General features: G+C 54.4%; 9 protein-coding genes and 1 non-coding gene across 10 annotated transcripts; 6 read left to right on the top strand and 4 right to left on the bottom strand.

Moving 5' to 3' along the window:
- Positions 1 to 438: 438 nt before the first annotated feature.
- Positions 439 to 1,298, top strand: ATEG_07843 (PICOT family protein; the record flags this gene model as incomplete). The annotated part of the gene is made up of 2 exons (XM_001216464.1): positions 439 to 1,170; positions 1,224 to 1,298. 2 exons carry the CDS (start codon positions 439 to 441, stop codon positions 1,296 to 1,298), a joined length of 807 nt encoding a protein of 268 aa, XP_001216464.1.
- Positions 1,299 to 1,575: 277 nt separating this feature from the next.
- ATEG_07844 (putative Gamma-butyrobetaine hydroxylase subfamily) lies at positions 1,576 to 2,985 on the bottom strand (the record flags this gene model as incomplete). The annotated part of the gene is made up of 1 exon (XM_001216465.1): positions 1,576 to 2,985. The coding sequence occupies one exon, from the start codon at positions 2,983 to 2,985 to the stop codon at positions 1,576 to 1,578; it is 1,410 nt and encodes a 469-aa protein (XP_001216465.1).
- A 165-nt stretch (positions 2,986 to 3,150) lies between these two features.
- Positions 3,151 to 3,222, top strand: ATEG_10502. The gene has a single exon. It is a non-coding gene; the product is annotated as a tRNA-Glu (tRNA).
- A 301-nt stretch (positions 3,223 to 3,523) lies between these two features.
- Positions 3,524 to 4,689, top strand: ATEG_07845 (thiamine transporter TPC1; the record flags this gene model as incomplete). Its single annotated transcript, XM_001216466.1, has 4 exons — positions 3,524 to 3,556; positions 3,646 to 3,698; positions 3,748 to 3,901; positions 3,967 to 4,689. The coding sequence occupies 4 exons, from the start codon at positions 3,524 to 3,526 to the stop codon at positions 4,687 to 4,689; spliced, it is 963 nt and encodes a 320-aa protein (XP_001216466.1).
- A 365-nt stretch (positions 4,690 to 5,054) lies between these two features.
- ATEG_07846 (tubulin alpha chain) lies at positions 5,055 to 6,930 on the bottom strand (the record flags this gene model as incomplete). Its single annotated transcript, XM_001216467.1, has 7 exons — positions 5,055 to 5,524; positions 5,577 to 6,080; positions 6,145 to 6,216; positions 6,267 to 6,354; positions 6,418 to 6,571; positions 6,658 to 6,716; positions 6,919 to 6,930. The coding sequence occupies 7 exons, from the start codon at positions 6,928 to 6,930 to the stop codon at positions 5,055 to 5,057; spliced, it is 1,359 nt and encodes a 452-aa protein (XP_001216467.1).
- A 771-nt stretch (positions 6,931 to 7,701) lies between these two features.
- Positions 7,702 to 9,530, top strand: ATEG_07847 (putative C6 transcription factor; the record flags this gene model as incomplete). Its single annotated transcript, XM_001216468.1, has 2 exons — positions 7,702 to 9,375; positions 9,492 to 9,530. The coding sequence occupies 2 exons, from the start codon at positions 7,702 to 7,704 to the stop codon at positions 9,528 to 9,530; spliced, it is 1,713 nt and encodes a 570-aa protein (XP_001216468.1).
- Positions 9,531 to 10,066: 536 nt separating this feature from the next.
- ATEG_07848 (MFS transporter) lies at positions 10,067 to 11,634 on the bottom strand (the record flags this gene model as incomplete). The annotated part of the gene is made up of 2 exons (XM_001216469.1): positions 10,067 to 11,039; positions 11,213 to 11,634. 2 exons carry the CDS (start codon positions 11,632 to 11,634, stop codon positions 10,067 to 10,069), a joined length of 1,395 nt encoding a protein of 464 aa, XP_001216469.1.
- Positions 11,635 to 12,836: 1,202 nt separating this feature from the next.
- Positions 12,837 to 14,001, bottom strand: ATEG_07849 (putative GABA permease; the record flags this gene model as incomplete). The annotated part of the gene is made up of 2 exons (XM_001216470.1): positions 12,837 to 13,300; positions 13,362 to 14,001. The coding sequence occupies 2 exons, from the start codon at positions 13,999 to 14,001 to the stop codon at positions 12,837 to 12,839; spliced, it is 1,104 nt and encodes a 367-aa protein (XP_001216470.1).
- A 1,556-nt stretch (positions 14,002 to 15,557) lies between these two features.
- On the top strand, positions 15,558 to 17,642 carry ATEG_07850 (Zn(II)2Cys6 transcription factor; the record flags this gene model as incomplete). The annotated part of the gene is made up of 4 exons (XM_001216471.1): positions 15,558 to 15,603; positions 15,666 to 15,691; positions 15,746 to 16,540; positions 16,788 to 17,642. The coding sequence occupies 4 exons, from the start codon at positions 15,558 to 15,560 to the stop codon at positions 17,640 to 17,642; spliced, it is 1,722 nt and encodes a 573-aa protein (XP_001216471.1).
- A 940-nt stretch (positions 17,643 to 18,582) lies between these two features.
- On the top strand, positions 18,583 to 20,105 carry ATEG_07851 (flavin monoamine oxidase family protein; the record flags this gene model as incomplete). Its single annotated transcript, XM_001216472.1, has 2 exons — positions 18,583 to 19,487; positions 19,547 to 20,105. 2 exons carry the CDS (start codon positions 18,583 to 18,585, stop codon positions 20,103 to 20,105), a joined length of 1,464 nt encoding a protein of 487 aa, XP_001216472.1.
- Positions 20,106 to 20,371: the final 266 nt, after the last annotated feature.

Consider the following 20,371-nt stretch of genomic DNA (forward strand, 5'->3'; position numbering starts at 1 on the left):
AGCAACTATGCTTATATTCCAGCCTTGTTAATCGGTAGAATATTGGTTTATAAAAGCTTAAAATCATTGTTAGGGTCTACATAGATTCATGACTCATCCCCAAAAAGAAACCCGCTGATTGATTGCGCCATTAGCGTGGGAAGAGTTCGATCTGATAAGCGGCCGAAAATTCGCCATCGACCGATCGACTTCCTTCCCCCCATCATTCTCTCTCGTCTCTCTGTTCCCTACACCTCCCCCAGTACCGACTCCCTGGAATCTCTGCCATTCTTCTTTCTTTTATCCTCATTATCTACCACAGCCTGTCTCCTACCCTCCTCATTCACATCTCTCGACACCGGGTTCAGCCGAATTAACCTTCCGATTTCGCTTCAACTCCCCCACCGAAATCCCCCCTCCCCCACCTTCACTCTTTCAACTCCCACACCAACACCCACCATGTCCAGCCTGGTCGAGGTCACATCGGAGGCCGAGTTCGTCTCGGGCCTGCAATCCATCCCGGATTCCACCCTGGTGGTAGTCTACTTCCACGCGCCCTGGGCCGCGCCTTGCGCCCAAATGCGCGCCGTTCTCTCCGCCCTCGCCTCGCAGTACCCCGTCACCTCCCCGCCTTCCATCGCCTTCCTCAGCGTCAACGCCGAAGAGCTCCCGGACATCTCGGAGGAATACGACGTCACCGCCGTGCCCTTTGTCGTCCTGCTGCGCGCCGGAAAGGTCCTCGAATCCATCAGCGGCAGCGAGGCCGCCCGCGTGCGTGACGCCGTCGAGCGTCACGCCGGCGTGGGCGCCGGCGCTCCCTCCTCCGCCTCCGCGACCACCATCCCTCCGCCGCTGGAGGCTGTCCCCCGCGAGAACGGCCCGGCCACCGCCACCCAGCCGCCCGTCAATGGCGCCGCCACCCCCGAACAGTCCAAGGAGGCGCTGTTTGCCCGTCTCGCCGAGCTGGTCAAGGCCGCCCCCGTCATGCTGTTCATGAAGGGCACGCCCAGTGCGCCGCAGTGCGGATTCAGTCGGCAGTTGGTGGGTATCCTGCGCGAGCGCAGCGTCAAATACGGGTTCTTTAATATCTTGGCCGATGAGGATGTCCGGCAGGGCTTGAAGGAGTTTGCCGACTGGCCGACTTTCCCGCAGTTGTGGGTGAACGGCGAATTGGTTGGTGGACTGGATATCGTACGTTGACGGTCCCTCTGTTTGAATGTGTATACGGATGCTAACTTCCCCAGGTCAAGGAAGAGATCAACAACGACCCCGGGTTCCTCGCGGAATTTTCGGTCAACAAGGCGCCCGCTGCGGCTTAAATTCATTGACACATCCCATGCGCCTATGCGGTCGGTAATATACTGTTCTCTCGTTTCTTCATTGTTTTATCATGTTGGTTAGATTTAGGGCCAGCGAGTGATGATTTGGTTTCCATATGATTTGGCATGATTTCCTCTCTGTTGTTGGATGATTAATGTACCTATGCACAAAAGACTGAAAAATCGGAAATTCTTCATAGATCAACTTGTGGAGCGGGCTTCCCGCATGCGATATATATCTTAGAACAATGTTCTATTTACACAGTATGGAGAATACTCAGGCGTCCTTGTTGCCTCCGCGCGTGGCTTTCGCAGCCAATCGCGCGTTCGTGAACTCAGCGACACCGGGGGGCACGCTATACCAGCCATCCTTCTGCTTGGATCGCGATACATTGAACCGAGACACAACCGCATCCTCGTCGACGTAGGCACCCGCCAGCCAACGGGACCCGGAGGCGGTGTTGAACTGCCGACGGGCATGCAACACACGGCGGTTCTCAAAGATCACACAATCACCCGGGTTCAACTTCAACTCGAACGTGTTGCGGTCATCCTCAAGGAGGTCGGAGAACTCGCGGAGCGCCTTGAGCTGTGGTTCGAGGCGGGCTGCGTCCTGGTGGCTATGGTGCAGGGGACCCTGGAAGGGCGGGGAGTAATTGATGTGGAGGAGGCGGTCGGGCGCGGCGGGGTCGACTTCGAAGACAGGCCACTGGTTGTTGTACTTGTGGTCCTGGTGGTTGTACTCGTAGTTGAGGCGCAGCTGGGTGAGACGGCGGTAGGCGGTAGGGTTGGTCAGGGCGAGGCGGCGGGCGATGTAAAAGCCATCGACGAACAGCGACTCGCCGCCGTCGCACGAGTTCTGCAGACAGTGCAGCAGCTGGAAGCCCGGCGGCTCGTTCATGTACATCAGGTCCATGTGGAAGCCGAGGAAGACGTTGGTGTAGGCGACATTCTTGGCCTGCGGGACGCTGCGCACATCCCACGTCGGTCCGTAGAAGGTGTTGCGCAGCGGGCCCATGCGCGTCGCGATCTTTTCGACCATCTCCCGCGAGTCGGGGATGCCCTTGACGAAGATGAGGCCCGTCAGGGCGAGCTGGTGCATCGCGGTCGCGAACTTGGCCTCGTCGTTGATGTAGTCCTCGTACGAGATCCAATGCTGCACTTGGCGCATCGCCTCGCGGTTCCACGTCACCCGCTTGCGACTCAGGCCGCCGTCGCCGCGCCGCGCGATGGCGGTCGGGTTGCGGAGGACGGCCGGGTCATATGTGGAGGTGTGCGCGGCGTCGTAGCCCTTGATGTCGTTGGCCCATTGGACCTCCAGCTTGCCATCGACCCATTTGAGCGACCGAGGCCGGATGTCGGCGGGGATGTCGGTGGTGCGGAAGTTGCGCTGCTTGGAATGTTGGTCCACGCAGGTCGGGCATTTACAGGAGTCGCGGAGGAGTGTATACAAGTACCAATTGCCTTGCGAGCCAATTGAGAGTCGTTTGGGCTGGAGTTTGATGTTGTCCGGAACGGGGGTCTCCAGCTGGGGGAGGGTGTCGTTCGATGTCGTGTGCTTCGGAGATGCGGAGGGGTTCGTAGGAGCAGGGTGAGCTGCAGCGATAGAATATGTGCGACGAGAAATAGGACGAGCCAAGGGCACAGTAACCCTCAACCGGAAGACGGTCCTCAGCAGGTGGGACATGGTGACCGCTGGACTTGAGGAGGTTGAAGAGGTGTGTTGGACGGGATCAACACGAAGTAAGTGGAAGCTTGCCTGACAGCTGCATGAAGCCGAGGTAATGGCATGATCGCGAGAATGCTAAACTGTGGAATATGTTGTCAAAATTTGGTCGCATTTTCAACGACATCCGATGTGGTGTAATGGCTAACATCGCTGTCTCTCACACAGCAGCTCGGGGTTCGATTCCCCGCATCGGAAGCATTTCTTTTTGGTTTTTTTGCTGGTCTCAAAATTGTTGGGTGGCCACCAGCCTCCATCCAACACCAATCAGCGATAAGGCGTCACGTAACTGATAAATCATTCTTCCTCCACATTCTTCAATCTTTTCAATCCCTTCACTTTCTGCGTTCATATATTCCTTCTTTCATACTCTCCTTTGTTCGGTTCACCATCGCTCTCTTCTCTACACTGTTTGAATTGACCGCACGCCCTCCGGGTCACTACCTTATCGCTATCCGCTCATCCACCGGTTCCTCTCGTTTCCCTCCTCGTCACATGCATGTCGGCCGGGGGAGAACACCTCAAGGATGAGGTGAGTGGCTCTGGTGATCGCCCCGGTTGATCACTGTTCTTTGTCCTAGCGTGGCTGAGCTCTGATCGTTCGCTAACGGTACATGACAGGGCACCCGCCGACAGGTCGTTCTCGCCGGTGGGATAGCTGGTCTCGTCTCCCGGTACGTCTATCTCCTTTCCCTGTCTAGACCACCAATTGACTCGATATAGATTCTGCGTCGCCCCCCTTGATGTCGTCAAGATCCGTCTTCAACTCCAGATTCACTCCCTGTCGGACCCGTCCTCCCATCGCAATGTCAGCGGCCCCATCTACAAGGGCACCATCTCAACGATGCGCGCCATCATCAGGGAGGAGGGCATCACGGTACTCCCTCTTTCCCCCGGGGAACCCCCATATCACAACCAATGCTAACATGCCACCATTCTTAGGGCCTCTGGAAAGGCAACATCCCGGCAGAACTAATGTACGTCTGCTACGGCGGCGTCCAATTCACCACCTACCGAACAACAACCCAAGCCCTCGCCCAACTCCCCCATCGACTCCCCCAACCCGTCGAATCCTTCGTCGCCGGCGCATCCGCCGGCGGCCTCGCCACGGCCGCGACCTACCCGCTCGATCTGCTGCGCACGCGCTTCGCCGCCCAAGGCACCGAACGCGTCTACACCTCGCTGCTCGCGTCTGTGCGTGATATCGCCCGCATCGAAGGCCCCGCCGGCTTCTTCCGCGGCTGCTCCGCCGCCGTCGGCCAGATCGTGCCTTACATGGGGCTCTTCTTCGCCACGTACGAGTCGTTACGCCCGTCCCTGGCCACCGTCCAGGACCTCCCCTTCGGCTCGGGAGATGCCCTCGCCGGCATGATCGCCAGCGTGCTCGCCAAAACCGGCGTGTTCCCGCTAGACTTGGTGCGGAAGCGCTTGCAGGTCCAGGGCCCTACACGCTCGCGCTACATCCATCGCAATATCCCCGAGTATCGGGGCGTGTTCAATACCCTGGCGTTGATCCTGCGCACCCAGGGCGTACGGGGTCTATACCGGGGTCTGACTGTGAGCTTGTTCAAGGCGGCCCCGGCAAGCGCGGTGACCATGTGGACGTACGAGGAGACGCTCCGGGCTCTCCAGGCCATGGAAGTGGCGGCGCAAAAAGATGAGTGATCAATCCATCCATCCGTCCACCTGGCGTGGGGAGCGGTATTCCTGTGTACATTATTATCCTTAATAGATGATTAGATTTTCATTTCTCTTGGGCATTGTCAGGAGCGTGTCAGGTGTCATTGTGTATTCTCTGATCCACAACAAAGTCATATGAAACAATTAATACATGTATTCATATTGAAATGGGAATTGTCGCCCGCCTGGCGCGCCGGCCAACGACGGAGACTCAAAAAACGCTAGAAGCAGGAACGGAAGGGGGTGTCGCGTGTAAAAGGACAGACAAGAAGGCATACAAGGTTCTGGCACGGGGAAATCAAACACTCCAAGAATCACTCAACGCGGAAATAATCAGAAGTCGGAAGCTATCAGTACTCGGCTTCTTCCTCTGGTTCGGCATCCATGCCGTCGTTGGCAACCTCCTCGTAATCCTTCTCCAGAGCTGCCAAGTCCTCACGGGCTTCAGAGAATTCACCTTCCTCCATACCCTCGCCCACGTACCAGTGGACGAAGGCGCGCTTCGAGTACATGAGATCGAACTTGTGGTCAAGACGGCTCCAGGCTTCGGCAATGGCGGTGGTGTTGGACAGCATGCTGACAGAGCGCTCGACGGGAGCCAGCTCGCTGTCGGGAACACGTACGGGCTTCTGATAGTTGATACCCAGCTTGAACCCAGTGGGACACCACTCCACCAGGTTGAAGGAGGCCTTTGCCTTGAGGGCTGCAACCGCCTGGGTGCAGTCGCGAGGCACGACGTCACCGCGGTACAGAAGAGCCACGGCCATGTACTTGCCCTCACGAGGGTCACAAACCACCATCTGGTTGTTGGGCTCAAAGCCTGCGTCTCGTTAGTGGGGGAAACACTTCTCCAAGGAGGCGAAAATACATACACTGGAAGGTCAGGTCCTGAACCCGGAAGCTCTCGTGGGAGCTGCGGTTGCTCGAGACCACAGGGGCGTACGAAATCAGGGGGTAGTGGATACGAGGGAAGGGCACCAAGTTAGTCTGGAACTCGGCCAAGTCGACGTTCAAAGCACCATCAAATCGGAGACTGGACGTGATGGAGCTAACGACCTGAGCGATCAGGCGGTTGAGGTGCTCGTAGCTGGGCCGGGGGATGTCCAAGTTGCGACGACAGATGTCGTAGACGGCCTCATTGTCAACCAAGAAGGTGCAATCCGAGTTCTCGATGGTGCTGTGGGTGGACAGAACGGCGTTGTATGGTTCCACGACCGCAGTGGACACGCGAGGAGAGGGATAGATGGAGAACTCCAGCTTGGCCTTCTTGCCATAGTCAGTGGAGAGACGCTCCAGAAGGAGAGCGCCGAAGCCAGAACCAGTACCACCACCAAAGGAGTGGAAGACCAGGAAACCCTGCAGAGACGAGCAGTTGTCTGAAAGAAATCAGCACGAGGGACTTGGAGAGAGGAGTGATCTCGCTCCACGTGGGTGACATACCGGCAACGCGACGGATGCGATCAGCGACGGTGTCGACCAGTTCCTTTCCGACGGTGTAGTGACCACGGGCGTCTGCCAAATGTCAGCTGGTTTCGTGTTATATTCTGAGCGCTGGCGCGTACAGTTATTGGCGGCATCCTCCTTCCCACTGATCAACAGTTCCGGGTGGAAGAGCTGGCGGTATTGACCCGTGCGGATCTCATCAACGGGCTATACAAATTAGTTTCGATCTTGGATATGTTTTGATCCAGCATGTGTTGTTCTTCCACCTACCGACGGGTCGAGATCGACGAAGATGGAACGAGGGACGTATTTGCCATTGCTGGTTTCGGTAAAGAAGGTCTCGAAGGAACCGCCCTCGTTGAGTCCCTCTGCCGCCTGCGGGTCCAGACGACCGTCGGCCTTGAGACCATGCTCGAGAAGATACCTGGATGATCGTGAATGAGTCGGGGCGCTAAGGGGACGGTGGTGGGGTGAAGAAAGAGGAGAGGCAGAAAAGCGGTGAGAACGTACAACTCCCAAGCACTGTTACCCAGCTGGGTACCAGCCTGGCCGATGTGGATATGGCAGACCTGGAAGCCAAAAGATAATGGTTAGACAATTGCGTCCGTACGGTTGATCACAGGGCCATGATGAAGTGTTGGTGGTGGTGGTGGTGGTGGTGGTGGAGGTCATTAGGGCGGGAGTCTCAATGGGGTATCCCGTTCAGGGGACGCGCGGGAGGGGGGCGATTCACTGATAGAGGGGGGTGCGGGGGAAGAGTAAATCACGTACCTCGCCTCTCATGGTGTTGAATGAAGTCGGGAGTCAAGAAGAAGTCAGTAGGGTGGAAAGATGAGTATCCCAGAGGTCGTGATGATGAAAGACCAGCGGAATGGGAAGAAGTGAAGGGAAGATGGAGAAGGAAAGCGAGAGACAACGAGAAGGTGGTCGGTGGTTCCTGCCCCAGTGGGTGCTGCTGTAAACAATCCCGTCTCCGCCAATCATTGCCCCCGATCGCCATGGCGGGGAAGCAGCCTGAGGCATTCTATCATTGCCTGATCTTTTCTTCCATTCAGTAGGTCGTTTCCTTCATGATACCATGGCCTGATCTTTACGGAGTATAGTTATTATGTTTATTTACTCTGGATGCAACCCGCAGACCAGCCAACGTAATATCCAGCAGCTTTATGGATGCTCGGGATGCACCGGAGTCATGCTATATGCCAGCAACTATAGAGGTATCTTAACTCTTCCCGGAAGTTGATCTGCTTGGCTTGTTTCTACCAAATGATGTAACTAAATGCTGATTAGATTCTAGTCAGTCAATTGTCTTTTATCTTATAGACTACCTAGGCTGGTATGTCTCTGGACTCTTAAGCTCTTCATTATTAAGGGACCCTGTCAGCTGACATAATCCGTATACATTGCCTACCACGCAACACCATTGAAGACGTCTTTATCCTCCGCCAGAGCGGTTGATTATGTATGAAACACTCTGACTTGCATCATACGTCCGGGGCGTAGTTGGCTTCGTGCGACTTTCAGATCAACCGGTCACCTAATATGGAAGCCAATATGGCCGCCTCACGCCTGGTCCCAATCGCCCCGGCACCAGCCCAGACCTCTTCAGTCCAGGCACAGCATGACTCTAATCCCGACATGCCTAAAATGGGCTTCAACTGCCAGGCGTGCGCGCGCAAGAAAACCAGATGCGACAGGATAACACCGACATGTTCAGGCTGCAGCAAAGCAAAGCTCCAATGCATCTACCAGGCTCCCCGACCGCGAAAGAGAAGGCGAGGCCCGTCTGAAGATGTGCAGGAGCGGTTAGAGCAGTACGAGCGCATCCTGCGCGACCATAACCTGCTCCCGACAACTTCTACGTCGACCCCATGCGACAGCGCATCAGAGGCACCGAACCCACCAATGTCGGACTCGCAGCCCGCAAGGTCGGGGAAACTGCGCTCCGCCGACGGCAAGTCTCGCTATATGGTTAATGTCCTTCTTGACGTGGGAGATGGGGAACTGTGCGAGGTATCTGATTCCGACCGAGAGGACGATCCCAACGACGACACCAGGGCTGACGAGACCGCTTCGGCTGGTCTCCGTGGTGTTCTCGCAGCTCAGCCAATCAATGGGATCTTTCTCGAGAGCACCCAGAGCCTCAGCGAGCAACACCCAAGCCATGAGGAGGCGAAAAAGCTTTGGAATGCGTACGTGCGCAACGTTGAGCCCCTATGCAAGGTTCTGCATGTCCCCACTGTTGCAAAAATAGTCGACGCTGTCTCCAAAGAACCATCGGTTGCCTCGAAGTACGATGAATGCCTGATTTTTGCCATCTACTATTTTGCCGTGTTCTCCATGTCGGATGCGGACTGCCTGCAGGAGTTCCGCACATCGAAGAGCCATCTGATGTCGAAATACCGGGCTGCGGTTCACCAGGCCCTCATCAATGCGTCGTGGCTGAAAACTACAGCGATGGGGGTCTTACAGGCTTACACCCTCTTCCTCATTGCAATGCGGACTCAAGTCGATCCGGACACGTTCTGGATACTGACGGGAATTGCGATTCGTCTTGCTCAACGAATGGGGATCCACCGGGATGGGGAAGGTCTCGGATTGCCACCGTTTGAAATTCAGATGCGACGACGGCTCTTCTGGCAACTGCTGCCGCTGGACAGCTATGCCGGTCAAGTTTCCGGTACTGGGATCTCGATTCCGCCGAATAGCTGGGATACCGAGCAACCGTTGAACATTGACGATGATCAAATTTACCCTGGAATGACAGAGCTTCCTCAACCGCAGAGGGGCGCCACGGAAATGATTTACTGCTTGTCACGGATCGAGCTGTCCAAATTCTATACCCGGACGGGTATTAAATGGAAAGAGCTTGGGGCAACAGTTCAATTTAGGGATGCGGAGGATATTGAGCGACTCATCGACGACGTCGAGGATCGCATCGAAACTAATTTTCTTCGATACTGCGATATCCTAAACCCGGTGCACTTTTTGACTTCTGCAATGGTCCGATCTGCGACAAATGCGGTTCGTCTGCGGGCTCGAATGCCACTGCTAACGAAGCAGTCGACCACAGACAAGCAAAGGAGAGACATTTGTGCTCTCGCAGCCAAAATCCTCGATACAAACATTGCGCTTTACAATAACCCCAGCATTCAGGGGTTCCGGTGGCAGATGCAAGCCTTCTTCTTGTGGGATGCGCTTCTGTGCATCCTGCGTTCCCTCGCTGATGTGGGTTTCTACTCGCCCTCGGAGCTTTATACTACATGGAATAAAGTTGCGCAAATATATTCAAATCATAAGGAACTTTTTGAGGGAAGACAAGCTCTTCACACCGCGATCGGCAGGGTAACCCTCAAGGCATGGCACGCAAATCCGCCAGATAAATCGTCTCCAGAGCCGGAATTTATAAGTGCACTACGGGCCCGATGCGAAAAGACAGCCAGCAGGCAGAGGAAGGGCGTTAGCGGAGGAGAGGGGCCCACAATGGTTGTGGACGATGCGTTTTGTTTTGGTGAATGGTTTGAAGATATGTATGGGACGGACATGGGCTTCGATGGCGCTTTGGATACTTCAGACTTGGTCTTCTAAAATCCGCTGCGCCGGAGGACCTGTCTGGGATGAGTGAGGCCTTTTGCCCAGGGGCATACGATGGTCAAGTGCTCAGATATTGGAAAGATGCAGCGCCGCAGTGCGGCCAGCTGATAGTATTGCAAAAGTAGAGGATGGGTCATTTTATACACCGATCTGCTTGGCAAGCCGACTTCTCCATGATACCTTATCGTATCAAGTAAATTACAACCAATCACAATCTATACAATCTCCCCATCATCATACATGCTGTAAATAGCCAAACCCCAGGTTGCGCAATCACCAGTGTTCGCTGCTTAAGACACTCCTCATCCGTCGCACCCTCCCGAACCTACCCAGCGGCGTACCTAGAAAGAGCACGAAGCTTCGGCCCAAAGAACCAGAACACCACAGGTGCCGTCCAACCAATAGCCACTGTTATAAAGGCCAGGACGCTCGTACCCCATCCATAGCCCAAAGAGGCATACATATACGGGGCGAGAAGTGGGAACGCAAAGCCACACAGACTGCGCAAGATCGCGCAGGCAGCCATAGCGCTCGCGGCGTAGGTCTGGTAGCTGTCGACGATGTACGTCTGCATGCCCTGCAGACAGGAGATGGTACCCGCGGTGAATATCATCGCGCCGATGTTGGGCATGACCCAGTGCGTATGCCCGATGCTCCAGCCGTACCAGAAAAGCCCGATAGTGCTGATGACGGAGCCCGCGGCCAGCGACGGCATGCGGTACTCGGGCTTGCCGATGCCGTTGTTGCGCGCCTTGAGCGTCCGGTACATCTTGTCGACTAGCTTGAGATTGAAGAAGAGGCCGGCAAAGGAGCCGATAGCAATGGAGAGGTAGTTCAGTCCGCCGATACTGGGGCTCTCGCGGTAGACTTTGGTCCAGATATCTGGGAACGTTGCGAGCATCAGGTACGTGACGCCAAAGAGGTAGGCCATGTAGACGGCCATGCAGAAGACGATTGGCTGCGTGACGAACAGACGGACCGGTCTTTGAAAGGCATGAAGAAGCTTGTAAGCAAGCGCCTCGGTCCCCTCGTCCGTATGCAGCGTAGTCTTGCCCGTTTGCTGGGCCAGAAAGCCACGTCGTTTGCGCAGGAGCGTGCCCGGGTGGCACTCTCGCAGTCCAATGAGCCCGATAATCTGTACGACAACGGCCGAAGCGGAGGTTGCCCAGAAAACCCAGCGCCATGTCGAGTATTCTGCAATGAAGCCTCCTGCAATAGGTCCAATCACGGGCCCCAAGAGTGGCCCGAGAGTGTAGATGCCCATCGCCTTGCCGCGTTCTTCGGCGGTCCACATATCGCTGCAAGTCCGGTCAGCAGAAACAGTATGTCTCGGGGGTTATGTTTCTCTGACCTGATGGCGCCTCCTCCAATTGCTAGCGGTGCACTCCCCCCAATACCTGCAAGGAAGCGGAAAGCAAAGAGTTGGGACTTTGTCCGGGCGAATCCGCACCCCAAGTTCCAGGCCAAGTACCATACGTTGCTGACCTGAAGCAGACGTACGCGGCCGTACAGCTCCGAAGCTGGTCCAAAGAAGATCGGACCAATGGCGTAGGCGAGAATAAAGATAGCCATAGACAAGTATATTTCAATATCGGAACGCATCCCCAGACCCTTGCCCAGATCTTGCATAGCAGGGGCAATCATGGATGAGGAGACTGGGGATATGAAAACGAAAAGGGAGATAACCCACGTATTTTTCCACTTCACACTCTTGAACCAGTTCTTGGGGTTTTCAGGGTCGCCTGGTCCGTTCCAGGTAACAAGATCCGGGTCTTTCTGGGCTTCGGCGTCGAAGGATGGTTCGACTGGGAGAGTGGGTTTGGCTGCCTCGAGGTCTCCGTTCTCGTGGGGCCTCTCGTCATCTTTTGATGGGCTCACCCTCTGTTCACTCATCTTAGAAATGGATCAATGCATCTCAAGCTGAGAGTGTGGTGTTGGATGTTGAGCTGCGCGGGTTCTTATACCTCGTGTCTATACTTCGTTTGCAATGTTATCTAGCCAATCACCGCGAAGGATTTCACATCGGCCCCGGACTGTATGCCAAGACCCGACACTCTGCGCAATAGGAGAGGACCCTTCTTCGGCCCCGGATGGCCAGACGCCCCGACACGCTGTCCAATGAGACCAAAGCTTCAGGTTACAATAAGACACATAGGTAGACTCAATCTTATCCTACAGAACTGCCTACTTACTTTTCAGACGTATAGTCAACATGTACTAAGAGGGGATACTATGGTCGACCCCAGGATTCTCGGTACTTGATGCCGTCTCCCATTCTTGTGCACGGCTGCTGGATTATCCGTCGCTTCCCATGATTTCGAAAAATAATATACGTATTTACACACCTCTGTACTTCTTGTACGAGAAATTAAATAACCCATTAATCAGAAACATTATCACGAACCGGGGGATATAATTCTCGTCACGCTCGCCTGGTATAGCCTCACCCAATATAAAGTTGGTGAAAGAGGAGCCAGTGTAAAGAGCCACCATTGTAAGAATGGCACCCTCGAATAGTTGCCTCTTAAAACTGATCTTAGCAGTATGAGAAGGATTGGGGCTTTCTAGATCTTCAGTCTCCATGTTGCTGTATATAATAATGCAACACAATGAATGCTATGTAAATTGGTATATTAACTAGATGTGTGTTACTTCAAGGATAGATAACTTACTATACCGAACAGGTATTCCAACTAGGTAGAGTTGATGGTAGATGGAGTAAAGACTAATAGCTCATGTAAGAGTACGAGGCTCATAGGATCAAAGGAGATAGGTACCTATAGTCTAGGTCAAAGAGAGCTCACAAAGGGGGCTATGTTCGGAATATATAGCCTGATCGCCGTCCATTACAACAGGAAATGTCTCATTGGCCCATGCGCGAGTCCACTTTTCTTGCCAATATGGGCCCTTGTCTGTACAATACAATACTTCGGCGCTTATTCCAAGGCTATGGCTGGTTGATAATGTCTGCTCCACACTCTGCTAGGGCCCACATATACGTTCCGGCGTCTTGACGGCCGGTCCTCCCACTTAATGTGTACAAGAGGGGGTTTCAACTCCATACAGAACGACTGGTTTGATCCACGGCACTGGCATTACATCTCATGGAGTCCAACTTGCGGTCCCTCATACACCTTCCTGCCCTTGTAGACCCAATACACTCCACTGAAGATAAGTACCGCCCCGAAGATCAGACTGGCATAATTCATGTTCACAGCCGTCACCGGCTGGTAGGGCGGGAATACCATAAACACACTGGTATATGTTAGGTAGATCAGGGAGATGATGTTGGTAGCAATTCCCAAGCGTCCCAGTTTCCAGGGTCCGTATGTAAGGAGCTCGGGTGTCGCAAGGCGACGCCACAGCATGAAGACCACCGGCACCAAGTAGGAGACGTGAAGACCGAAGACCGCCAAGGAGATAATCGCATTGAAAGCGGTCGTCGACCCGATATTGATCAAGCCAAGAAGGACCATGACTACACTCGTTGCTAGCACGGCGCGGGTAGGTAACTGGGATCGGGGGTTGACCTTCGAGAGGTATCCGGAGAAGGGAAGAGCTATATCTCGTCAACGGTCTGAGTCTCTGCAGCGAGAACTAGGTGGAAGACAGTGACATACCCTTATCGCGGGCTAACGACCATACCATGCGCGCAGTAGAAGCCATTAGTGGAACAGCAGCCAGTCCTGCAATGGAAATAATGGGGGCCGCCATGGCGGAGCTCGCGCCAGCACTTCCCGTCGCATTCTTGAAAATCTCGAGAAAGGGAAAGCCGGTGCTGCTTTTGAGCGCGGTTTGCATGTCACCCATGCAGAACAGGAGAGCCAGCAAAAACGCGAAACCTAGAACACCGTTGATCGCAATCGAGCCCAGCATACAATGCGGTATAGACATCTCTGGATGCAACATCTCCTCTCCCATGTGGATCGCTCCGTCGTATCCTGTACAAGATAAAATAAACTTGTCAGTTAATGATACGACTAGATGCGTGCGTACCCACTCACCAACCAAGACATAGCAGCTCGAGAGCATGCCGATACACCACGGGACACCGTTATTCGCCCAACCTGTATTGTTCTGGAAGAACGTGAAAACAAAGCTTGCTGAATGCCGCGCTGGCGAACAAACCCAAATCGCCACGAAATTACCTATAAATGCGATGACGTGGATAAGCAACGAAGCACTCTCGACGAGGGATATAAGCCGGGAACCCCAGATATTGACAATTGCACCCAGACCAATGAGGCCCCAGTACAGCATCGTGCCGTGCCAACGCTGAAAATTGTACGTTTCATAATTGAGAACCAGAAGGCCTTGTATCATGGTAGCTGCCATAAAAGGCGCACTGGCCGAGAACGCAATCCATCCGAACGTTGCTGGTTTGGGGCCGAGTGAATCAAACGGTCATAGTCAGAGTCCTGGGGGGTAGATTGCTAACCTATCCATCCAACGGACCAGCTAAGTATATCGCGCCATCTCTTGGGCGCCAGTTTGGCGATGTAATGGTATTGGCCGCCTGCGGTAGGATACCTGCCATCTGATGAGCGACGAAAACCTTTTGTTGACAGTGGGCTCCTTACATTGAAGCCATCTCAGCCAGGGAGGCTGCTGTTGCTATTGAGCCGCACGCCGCCACTGATCAAATGAGTCAGTAGGAGTCGGGGACGTCGTGGCCATGCACGACTATGTGACGGGGTTTCTGTAACGAACAGATAAATCCGTATACAAGAGACACTGGTCCCCCACTAACCAGGCCTGATACCATTGTACTAGTAAGATCGTCAGAACCAGTGCGTCGAGAACGTAGGTCTATCCGTCTACCTTGATAGGGCTTCCCATGTTGCCATAAGCACAACGCCCATCGAGAGGACAGTGAGCCGTGAGAAGCCTCTCTGCAGACGGAAGTGTTAGTTAACATACACTCCCCTATATTGGTGAGAACTTGCTTGCCTTTAACTCGTGCACCTCGCCGACCTCGACCTTCTTGTGTTCCCCTCCGTCTTCTTGGAGTGTAATAGTTGAATCGTGGTGCGATTTCTTGCGTAGAGACTCCATGTTGTCTGAGTGAGTATGGAATCAGACAGTCTGAAGGGAGATAGAGGGGGTTCGGGGCTTTTAGGGGTTTGTCCAAGACAAAGAATAAGAACGTCCCGCTCTGAGCATGCTCCATAGAAGATCTTCCATATGTACGACAACATATGCACACTGGGACCGCCAAGAAGATACTCCATCGCACTTTTAGTATTGATTGGGTCTAGCGTAGTACAGGGGAGCGGATCATCCTTGAAGCGAGCAATTTTTACTCCTTCGAGTACTCCGTAGACGCAGCGGAATCCCGGGCCGGAACGAAATGAGCTCGCAAGTGTATAGATATACCGTTGTGCGGCTTCCCGACAGGGTGTCGTGAGGAAGTGTTCTCCCATGCATCGACAAGCCCTCACTTGGCGTTGACCTCTTCGGAACGTTGCCGAGTAGACCCTATAAATCATCCCTGGTGCTATCTGCAGCAGTCTCCTTGTCAGAGAGAGGGCTCCGAGATAGGCAGCGGCACACTGCTTCCCTGTTGACCACTGATACAGAGTACAAGGTGGCCGAGTTAAGGACTCTCTGCCGAGACTACGTGCCCTTATCTATGGCCGGAAGAGCAGGAAAGACTTTTTCAATAAGGATAATGGTGACAAGTGCGGAATTGTCGCCTATCTTCGCTCGTGGAGATAAGGTTTCCCCGCATTTTCGGAACTACATTAGGTGCAATGCTTCCGTCGACCCTGACTCCCTAGAAGGAACGATTAGAACCCGCTCGGAAATCATCAATCATGTCCGAAAAGCAGCAGAATGCACGCAGACGAGTGAAGACCCGCAGTAAGTCCCAAAAATGGTTACTATATGTGTCGCAGATAACACTGTAGCCTAACCTAAGCCAGGCGGCTGTCTGCGTTGCAAGCAACGGGTACGTGAGTTTGTGTTAATAGAGAGATCAAGACTTTCATTGCTGATTAAGTAGAGGATCAAATGTGACGAGACTGTCCCACACTGCAACCAGTGTACCCGAAAAGCATATGAATGTCCTGGATATAAGCGGCCGCTGAGATGGTCATCGAAATACGAAGTTGGCAGGGATGTCGATGGCCAAGCGCAGGCAGCAAGACGGGGAAACGACAAACGTGTCTCCGGCACTAGTTTCAGGTCGCCGGATGCTGCTCTGCCGGGCACCCAAAGAGGGTCAGAGACGGACCCTTGCGACTTTCCTACAGTCCGACTGAGTCCACCGTCACCTGTTGAATATGCTCCATCCGACGAAGTTCTGGAAGAAACCGCCTCGGTCTATACCTCTGTATACGAGCCGATCCTCGACGCCTCCAACCATCAAGGGGATCGGACAATTGACCAGAACGCGGACGACTTCACAGGCACCTTTGTGCAATGGCCTGACCCGATGATGTTGCTAGAATCACCCCTAGAAGACGACGACACTTGTATCTCTCGGCATTACTTCTCTGAAATCTGTCATATTAACTCATGTTTCGATTCTCATTGGAACCATTTCCGCGTGGAGGTGGGAGGTATGATGACTACGCGTCCGCTCATCTACCACTGCGTACTATCCATGTCCGCCGCCCATCTAGCCTGGAAACGCAGGGACCTGTCGACAGCTGCGTTGCATCACAGAACCAGTGCAATATCGTGCTTGACCGGGGAGATTATAAGAGTCAAGGAGGATAAGAGCGCTGGCTTCAGTGGGCTGTCCGATGAGCATGTCGAGGTACTATTGGCTAGCATCCTCCTTGGAACCACGGAGGTACGTACATTATACTCCTACACACGCATTTCAAATAATTGACACCTCGCTCTAGGGATGGCACAGTCCTTCCTTCCTTGGCATTACGCATCTACATGGAGCCAGAGTCTTGTTCAAGCGATGGCTATCAGGCATCTCAGAGCCCAACAGGACGTCCTCCGTAGCAGTATACTCCTCTCGGGTAAATAGCTTCATCGTAGGGATCATGGCCCATTGGGAAGCTGTGGCCTCCTTTCTAATGGACCAGCCCCTCGATGCACTGTCTCACCTAGAAGAGTTCTGTGACCAGAGCGGGGTGGATAGCATCTACCCAAATCCTTGGTCCGGCATCTGTACTCCGGTGTTTATATACTTAGCAAAAACCGGCACGCTATCCAGACAGCGGACTTTGCTCCGCAACTTGTCAATCGCAGCCTCTACGACGCACATCCGTACGGAGCTGCAAGCCAGCCTGGTGGCGCAGGCGCGAGAAGTGGAACAGGCTGTTCTGCATTACAAAACCCCGGCCAAAGACCGAATCGGGGACCCAGGCGACGACTTAACACCCGTTGCCCACCTACAACATATGGCCCAAATCTATCGACTATCGACTCTACTTGAGCTTTACCGTGTGTTCCCCGAGCTTCTTTCCCAAGGCTCCCAAGAGCCATCCATAGTCTCGGACAGACTCCTGGCCCTGGCGACGGGGATCCTGACCCTCATCCAATCGATTCCGCATACGTCTGGAGTCAATTGTATGTTGACCATTCCGTTGCTTATTACCGGTAGCACGTTGCAGCCAAGTCATTCCGCTCCGAGCGCTAGCTCCAACAGCTCCGACGAATCTTCCTGGGGGGATCTCGCTACGGAAATACTCGCCATCCCCAGTCAAGAGCACATATATACACACTGGCGAGGAATTGCGCGTGAGCGTCTTCGTGCGGTGTACCACTATGTCGGAATGGCTGCAGTGTCCCGTGCGTCGGAGATTCTCGAGAGGGTCTGGGATAGAGCAGATGTCCATGCGGTCATCAATGGACCCACTACCAGAGGGACCGCAACTGGGTTTGTGCAGTGGGTGGAGGTGATGATAGAGGAGAAACTCGAGGCTGTTTTTGGGTGATCTTAAGCAATACAAAGCATGCTGGCACCTGAGCTGATGCGTCGTATGTTATAAGCGGACGGATCTTGTCTTCTCGCAGGATAGCGAGACGATATTGGTTGAACTGCGTGATCACTGGAGATACGATAGCGTCTATCACTCAAGCTTGAGCTTCGGGCTGCCGATAGGGGAGAGGGGGTAGCCGTCCAGTCTAGCATTCCCACCAGACAGCCTTTTGATTGTGCTGGGGAAACATTTCAACGTCGAGCTTTGGCAAAGAGAGCCCGCTGTGAAAGTTGGTGAATGCTCTTTCCGGACGCCACTGAGAATTAGTGGCTTCTCCAGGGGCGGGCGATGGCCTTGTACCAACCTCGGACAGCTCCGCGTTTCCTCTCTATATGAGGATGCAGCCCAGTGGCGGTGGCTTGTTTTGGAGGATGCAAACTGGTTGTCAAAGGACGCAAAGAGGGTTCTCCTGCTTCCGTCTAGATCTGGCCCTAATTGTTTCTGTTTCCCTGACCCTTCGCTGACTCAAAACAACTTTGTTCCTCTGGTATGCTCTGGTCGGTTCGACTATTCGGGGAAATAGAGTTTGTGATAGCTTTACATATGCACTCTCGCTGAATAGATACTGCATTTTCATATGAGTCCGCAATATGTGGAGCGTAGCACTGGCCTTTCCGCTTTAACCTAGCCAACTTTAGTTCCCAGGCCAATTAAGAAATAGAGCGACATAGTCCATGACAGACTGGGGAGTATAGTGCGATGGACAGGAAGCACAATCAGACGGGACTCCGAGGATTGCCGCTTACCGAAGATGGCAAAAAAGTGCGTCGGGGCCCTCTCCATACAAAGGTCAACAAGCTGCGACCTACGAAGATGGACTCACATGAGCCCTCAGACTTACTATATATCAAGCTCCGGAAAGATTCACCTCCATCTACAGTCTACAAGCCACACAATGCCTCGCTCAAAGGAAGGATACCTCTGGACCCCAACCCACTCCACCGAAGGACTCCCAACAGACGCCGTCCAGGGCAGCTCTACGACTATCCAGTCGGGCTACGATGTGATCGTGATCGGCGCAGGGTTCGCAGGGCTCATTGCCGCACGCGACCTCAGCCGCATGCACCAGCTCAAAGTGCTCCTCCTGGAGGCGCGCGACCGCATTGGTGGACGCACCTGGACCGCCCAGGTGCTGGGCGAAGAAGTCGAGATGGGCGGCACCTGGGTGCACTGGGACCAGCCGCATGTGTACAACCAGCTCCAGCGGTACGGGCTGCACGGGCAGCTGAAGACGTCGGTGGGGACGCTGGCGCCCGCGAAGCAGCTCTTCCGGCCGGCGTGGGGTGCCGTGGAGGAAGTGTCGATTGAGGATGTTGCGGCGGTGGTGCAGCGGGTCGCGGAGCGGTTCTTTACGATCGATGGGTTGGATAGTCGGGCTCTGATGCCGTATCCGCATGATCCGCTCCGGGCGCCTGCGGCTTGGAAGCGGTACGATCATTTGAGCGTGAAGGACCGGCTGGATCAGATAAGGGACGTTTCGGCGCGCGAGAAGGCGCTGTTCGAGTCGAACGTGAGTACGTTTGGGAGTGCCCCCGGGAAGGAGATTGGGTTTGTGGAGGCGCTGCGGTGGTATGCTTTGGGCGGCCATTCTATGGCGGGGGTGTTTGAGAAGGCCGGCATCTACAAGCTTGGGGGAGGCGGGATGACGGCCTTTGCGCGGGCCATTCTGAACGACTACCAGGGCGACTTGTTATTCAACACGACGGTCGCCGAGATCCACCATGTCGGGGACGGCGTTGCGGTGCAGACGTCCCAGGGACGGACGTTGCGAGCTAGGGCTGTTGTGTCTACCATTCCGCTGTGAGTGCTGTCCCTCGCGTTGGTGCGAGGTTTAGTTCCCAATACTGACGAGAGGGCAGAAACTGTCTGGGCAATGTTGTCTTTGATCCGCCCCTGTCGCCTGCTCGACAAGCAGCCATCGCGACAGGACATATCAACGCAGGGGCCAAGATCCACTTCAAGCTGCGGGACACCATCCCCGGATGGTTTCACACGGCAGATGGGAGCGGCGATTCAAGTTTCGTGTTTGCCTTTTCCGACCACAATGGGACACAGGCGTCAGGCCCGGCTGGCACCTGGTGCATCGGGTTTGGGTACAACGGCCAGCTGGCGGACAAGAAGGATAACCGGCATATTGTGGATCGGTTTCAGAGGGACGTTCTTCCTACGGCGGACGTTGAAGGCTACGCGACGCACGACTGGATGAATGACCCTTACGCGAAGGGCGCGTGGGCATGCTGGGGGCCGGACAGTGCGTCTCGATATCTGGATGCGTTGCAGAAACCGCACGGACGAGTGGTGTTTGCGAGCGCGGACTGGGCCGACGGGTGGAGAGGGTTTGTGGATGGAGCGATTGAGCAGGGGCAGGTCGCGGTGCGGGAAGTGATGCATTTGCTGGGATCGCGGGCGAAGTTGTGATGTCATGTAGAGTCAAGGACTGTCCTTTCTCGTTATGTACAGTATATTGTGTACATTGTGTACATTGTGCACAGTAGTGTACCAAGGATCGTATTCTGGAGCACAGGCAAGTGGGTGCGCAGCAGGCGCACGTACAATACATGCAGCAAGGAACTCCCTGCGAATGCCAAATCAGCTATCCGGATTGTTGGTGTCGCATCGTTCGTGCGGGGAGATCGTTCACGACGTATCCCTGCTCGACTAGAGTCATTGATTCATTCATCTTC

This window comes from Aspergillus terreus, genomic scaffold, assembly GCF_000149615.1.
Source record: "Aspergillus terreus NIH2624 scaffold_11 genomic scaffold, whole genome shotgun sequence".
In the NCBI taxonomy this organism is placed as follows: Eukaryota; Fungi; Ascomycota; class Eurotiomycetes; order Eurotiales; family Aspergillaceae; genus Aspergillus; species Aspergillus terreus.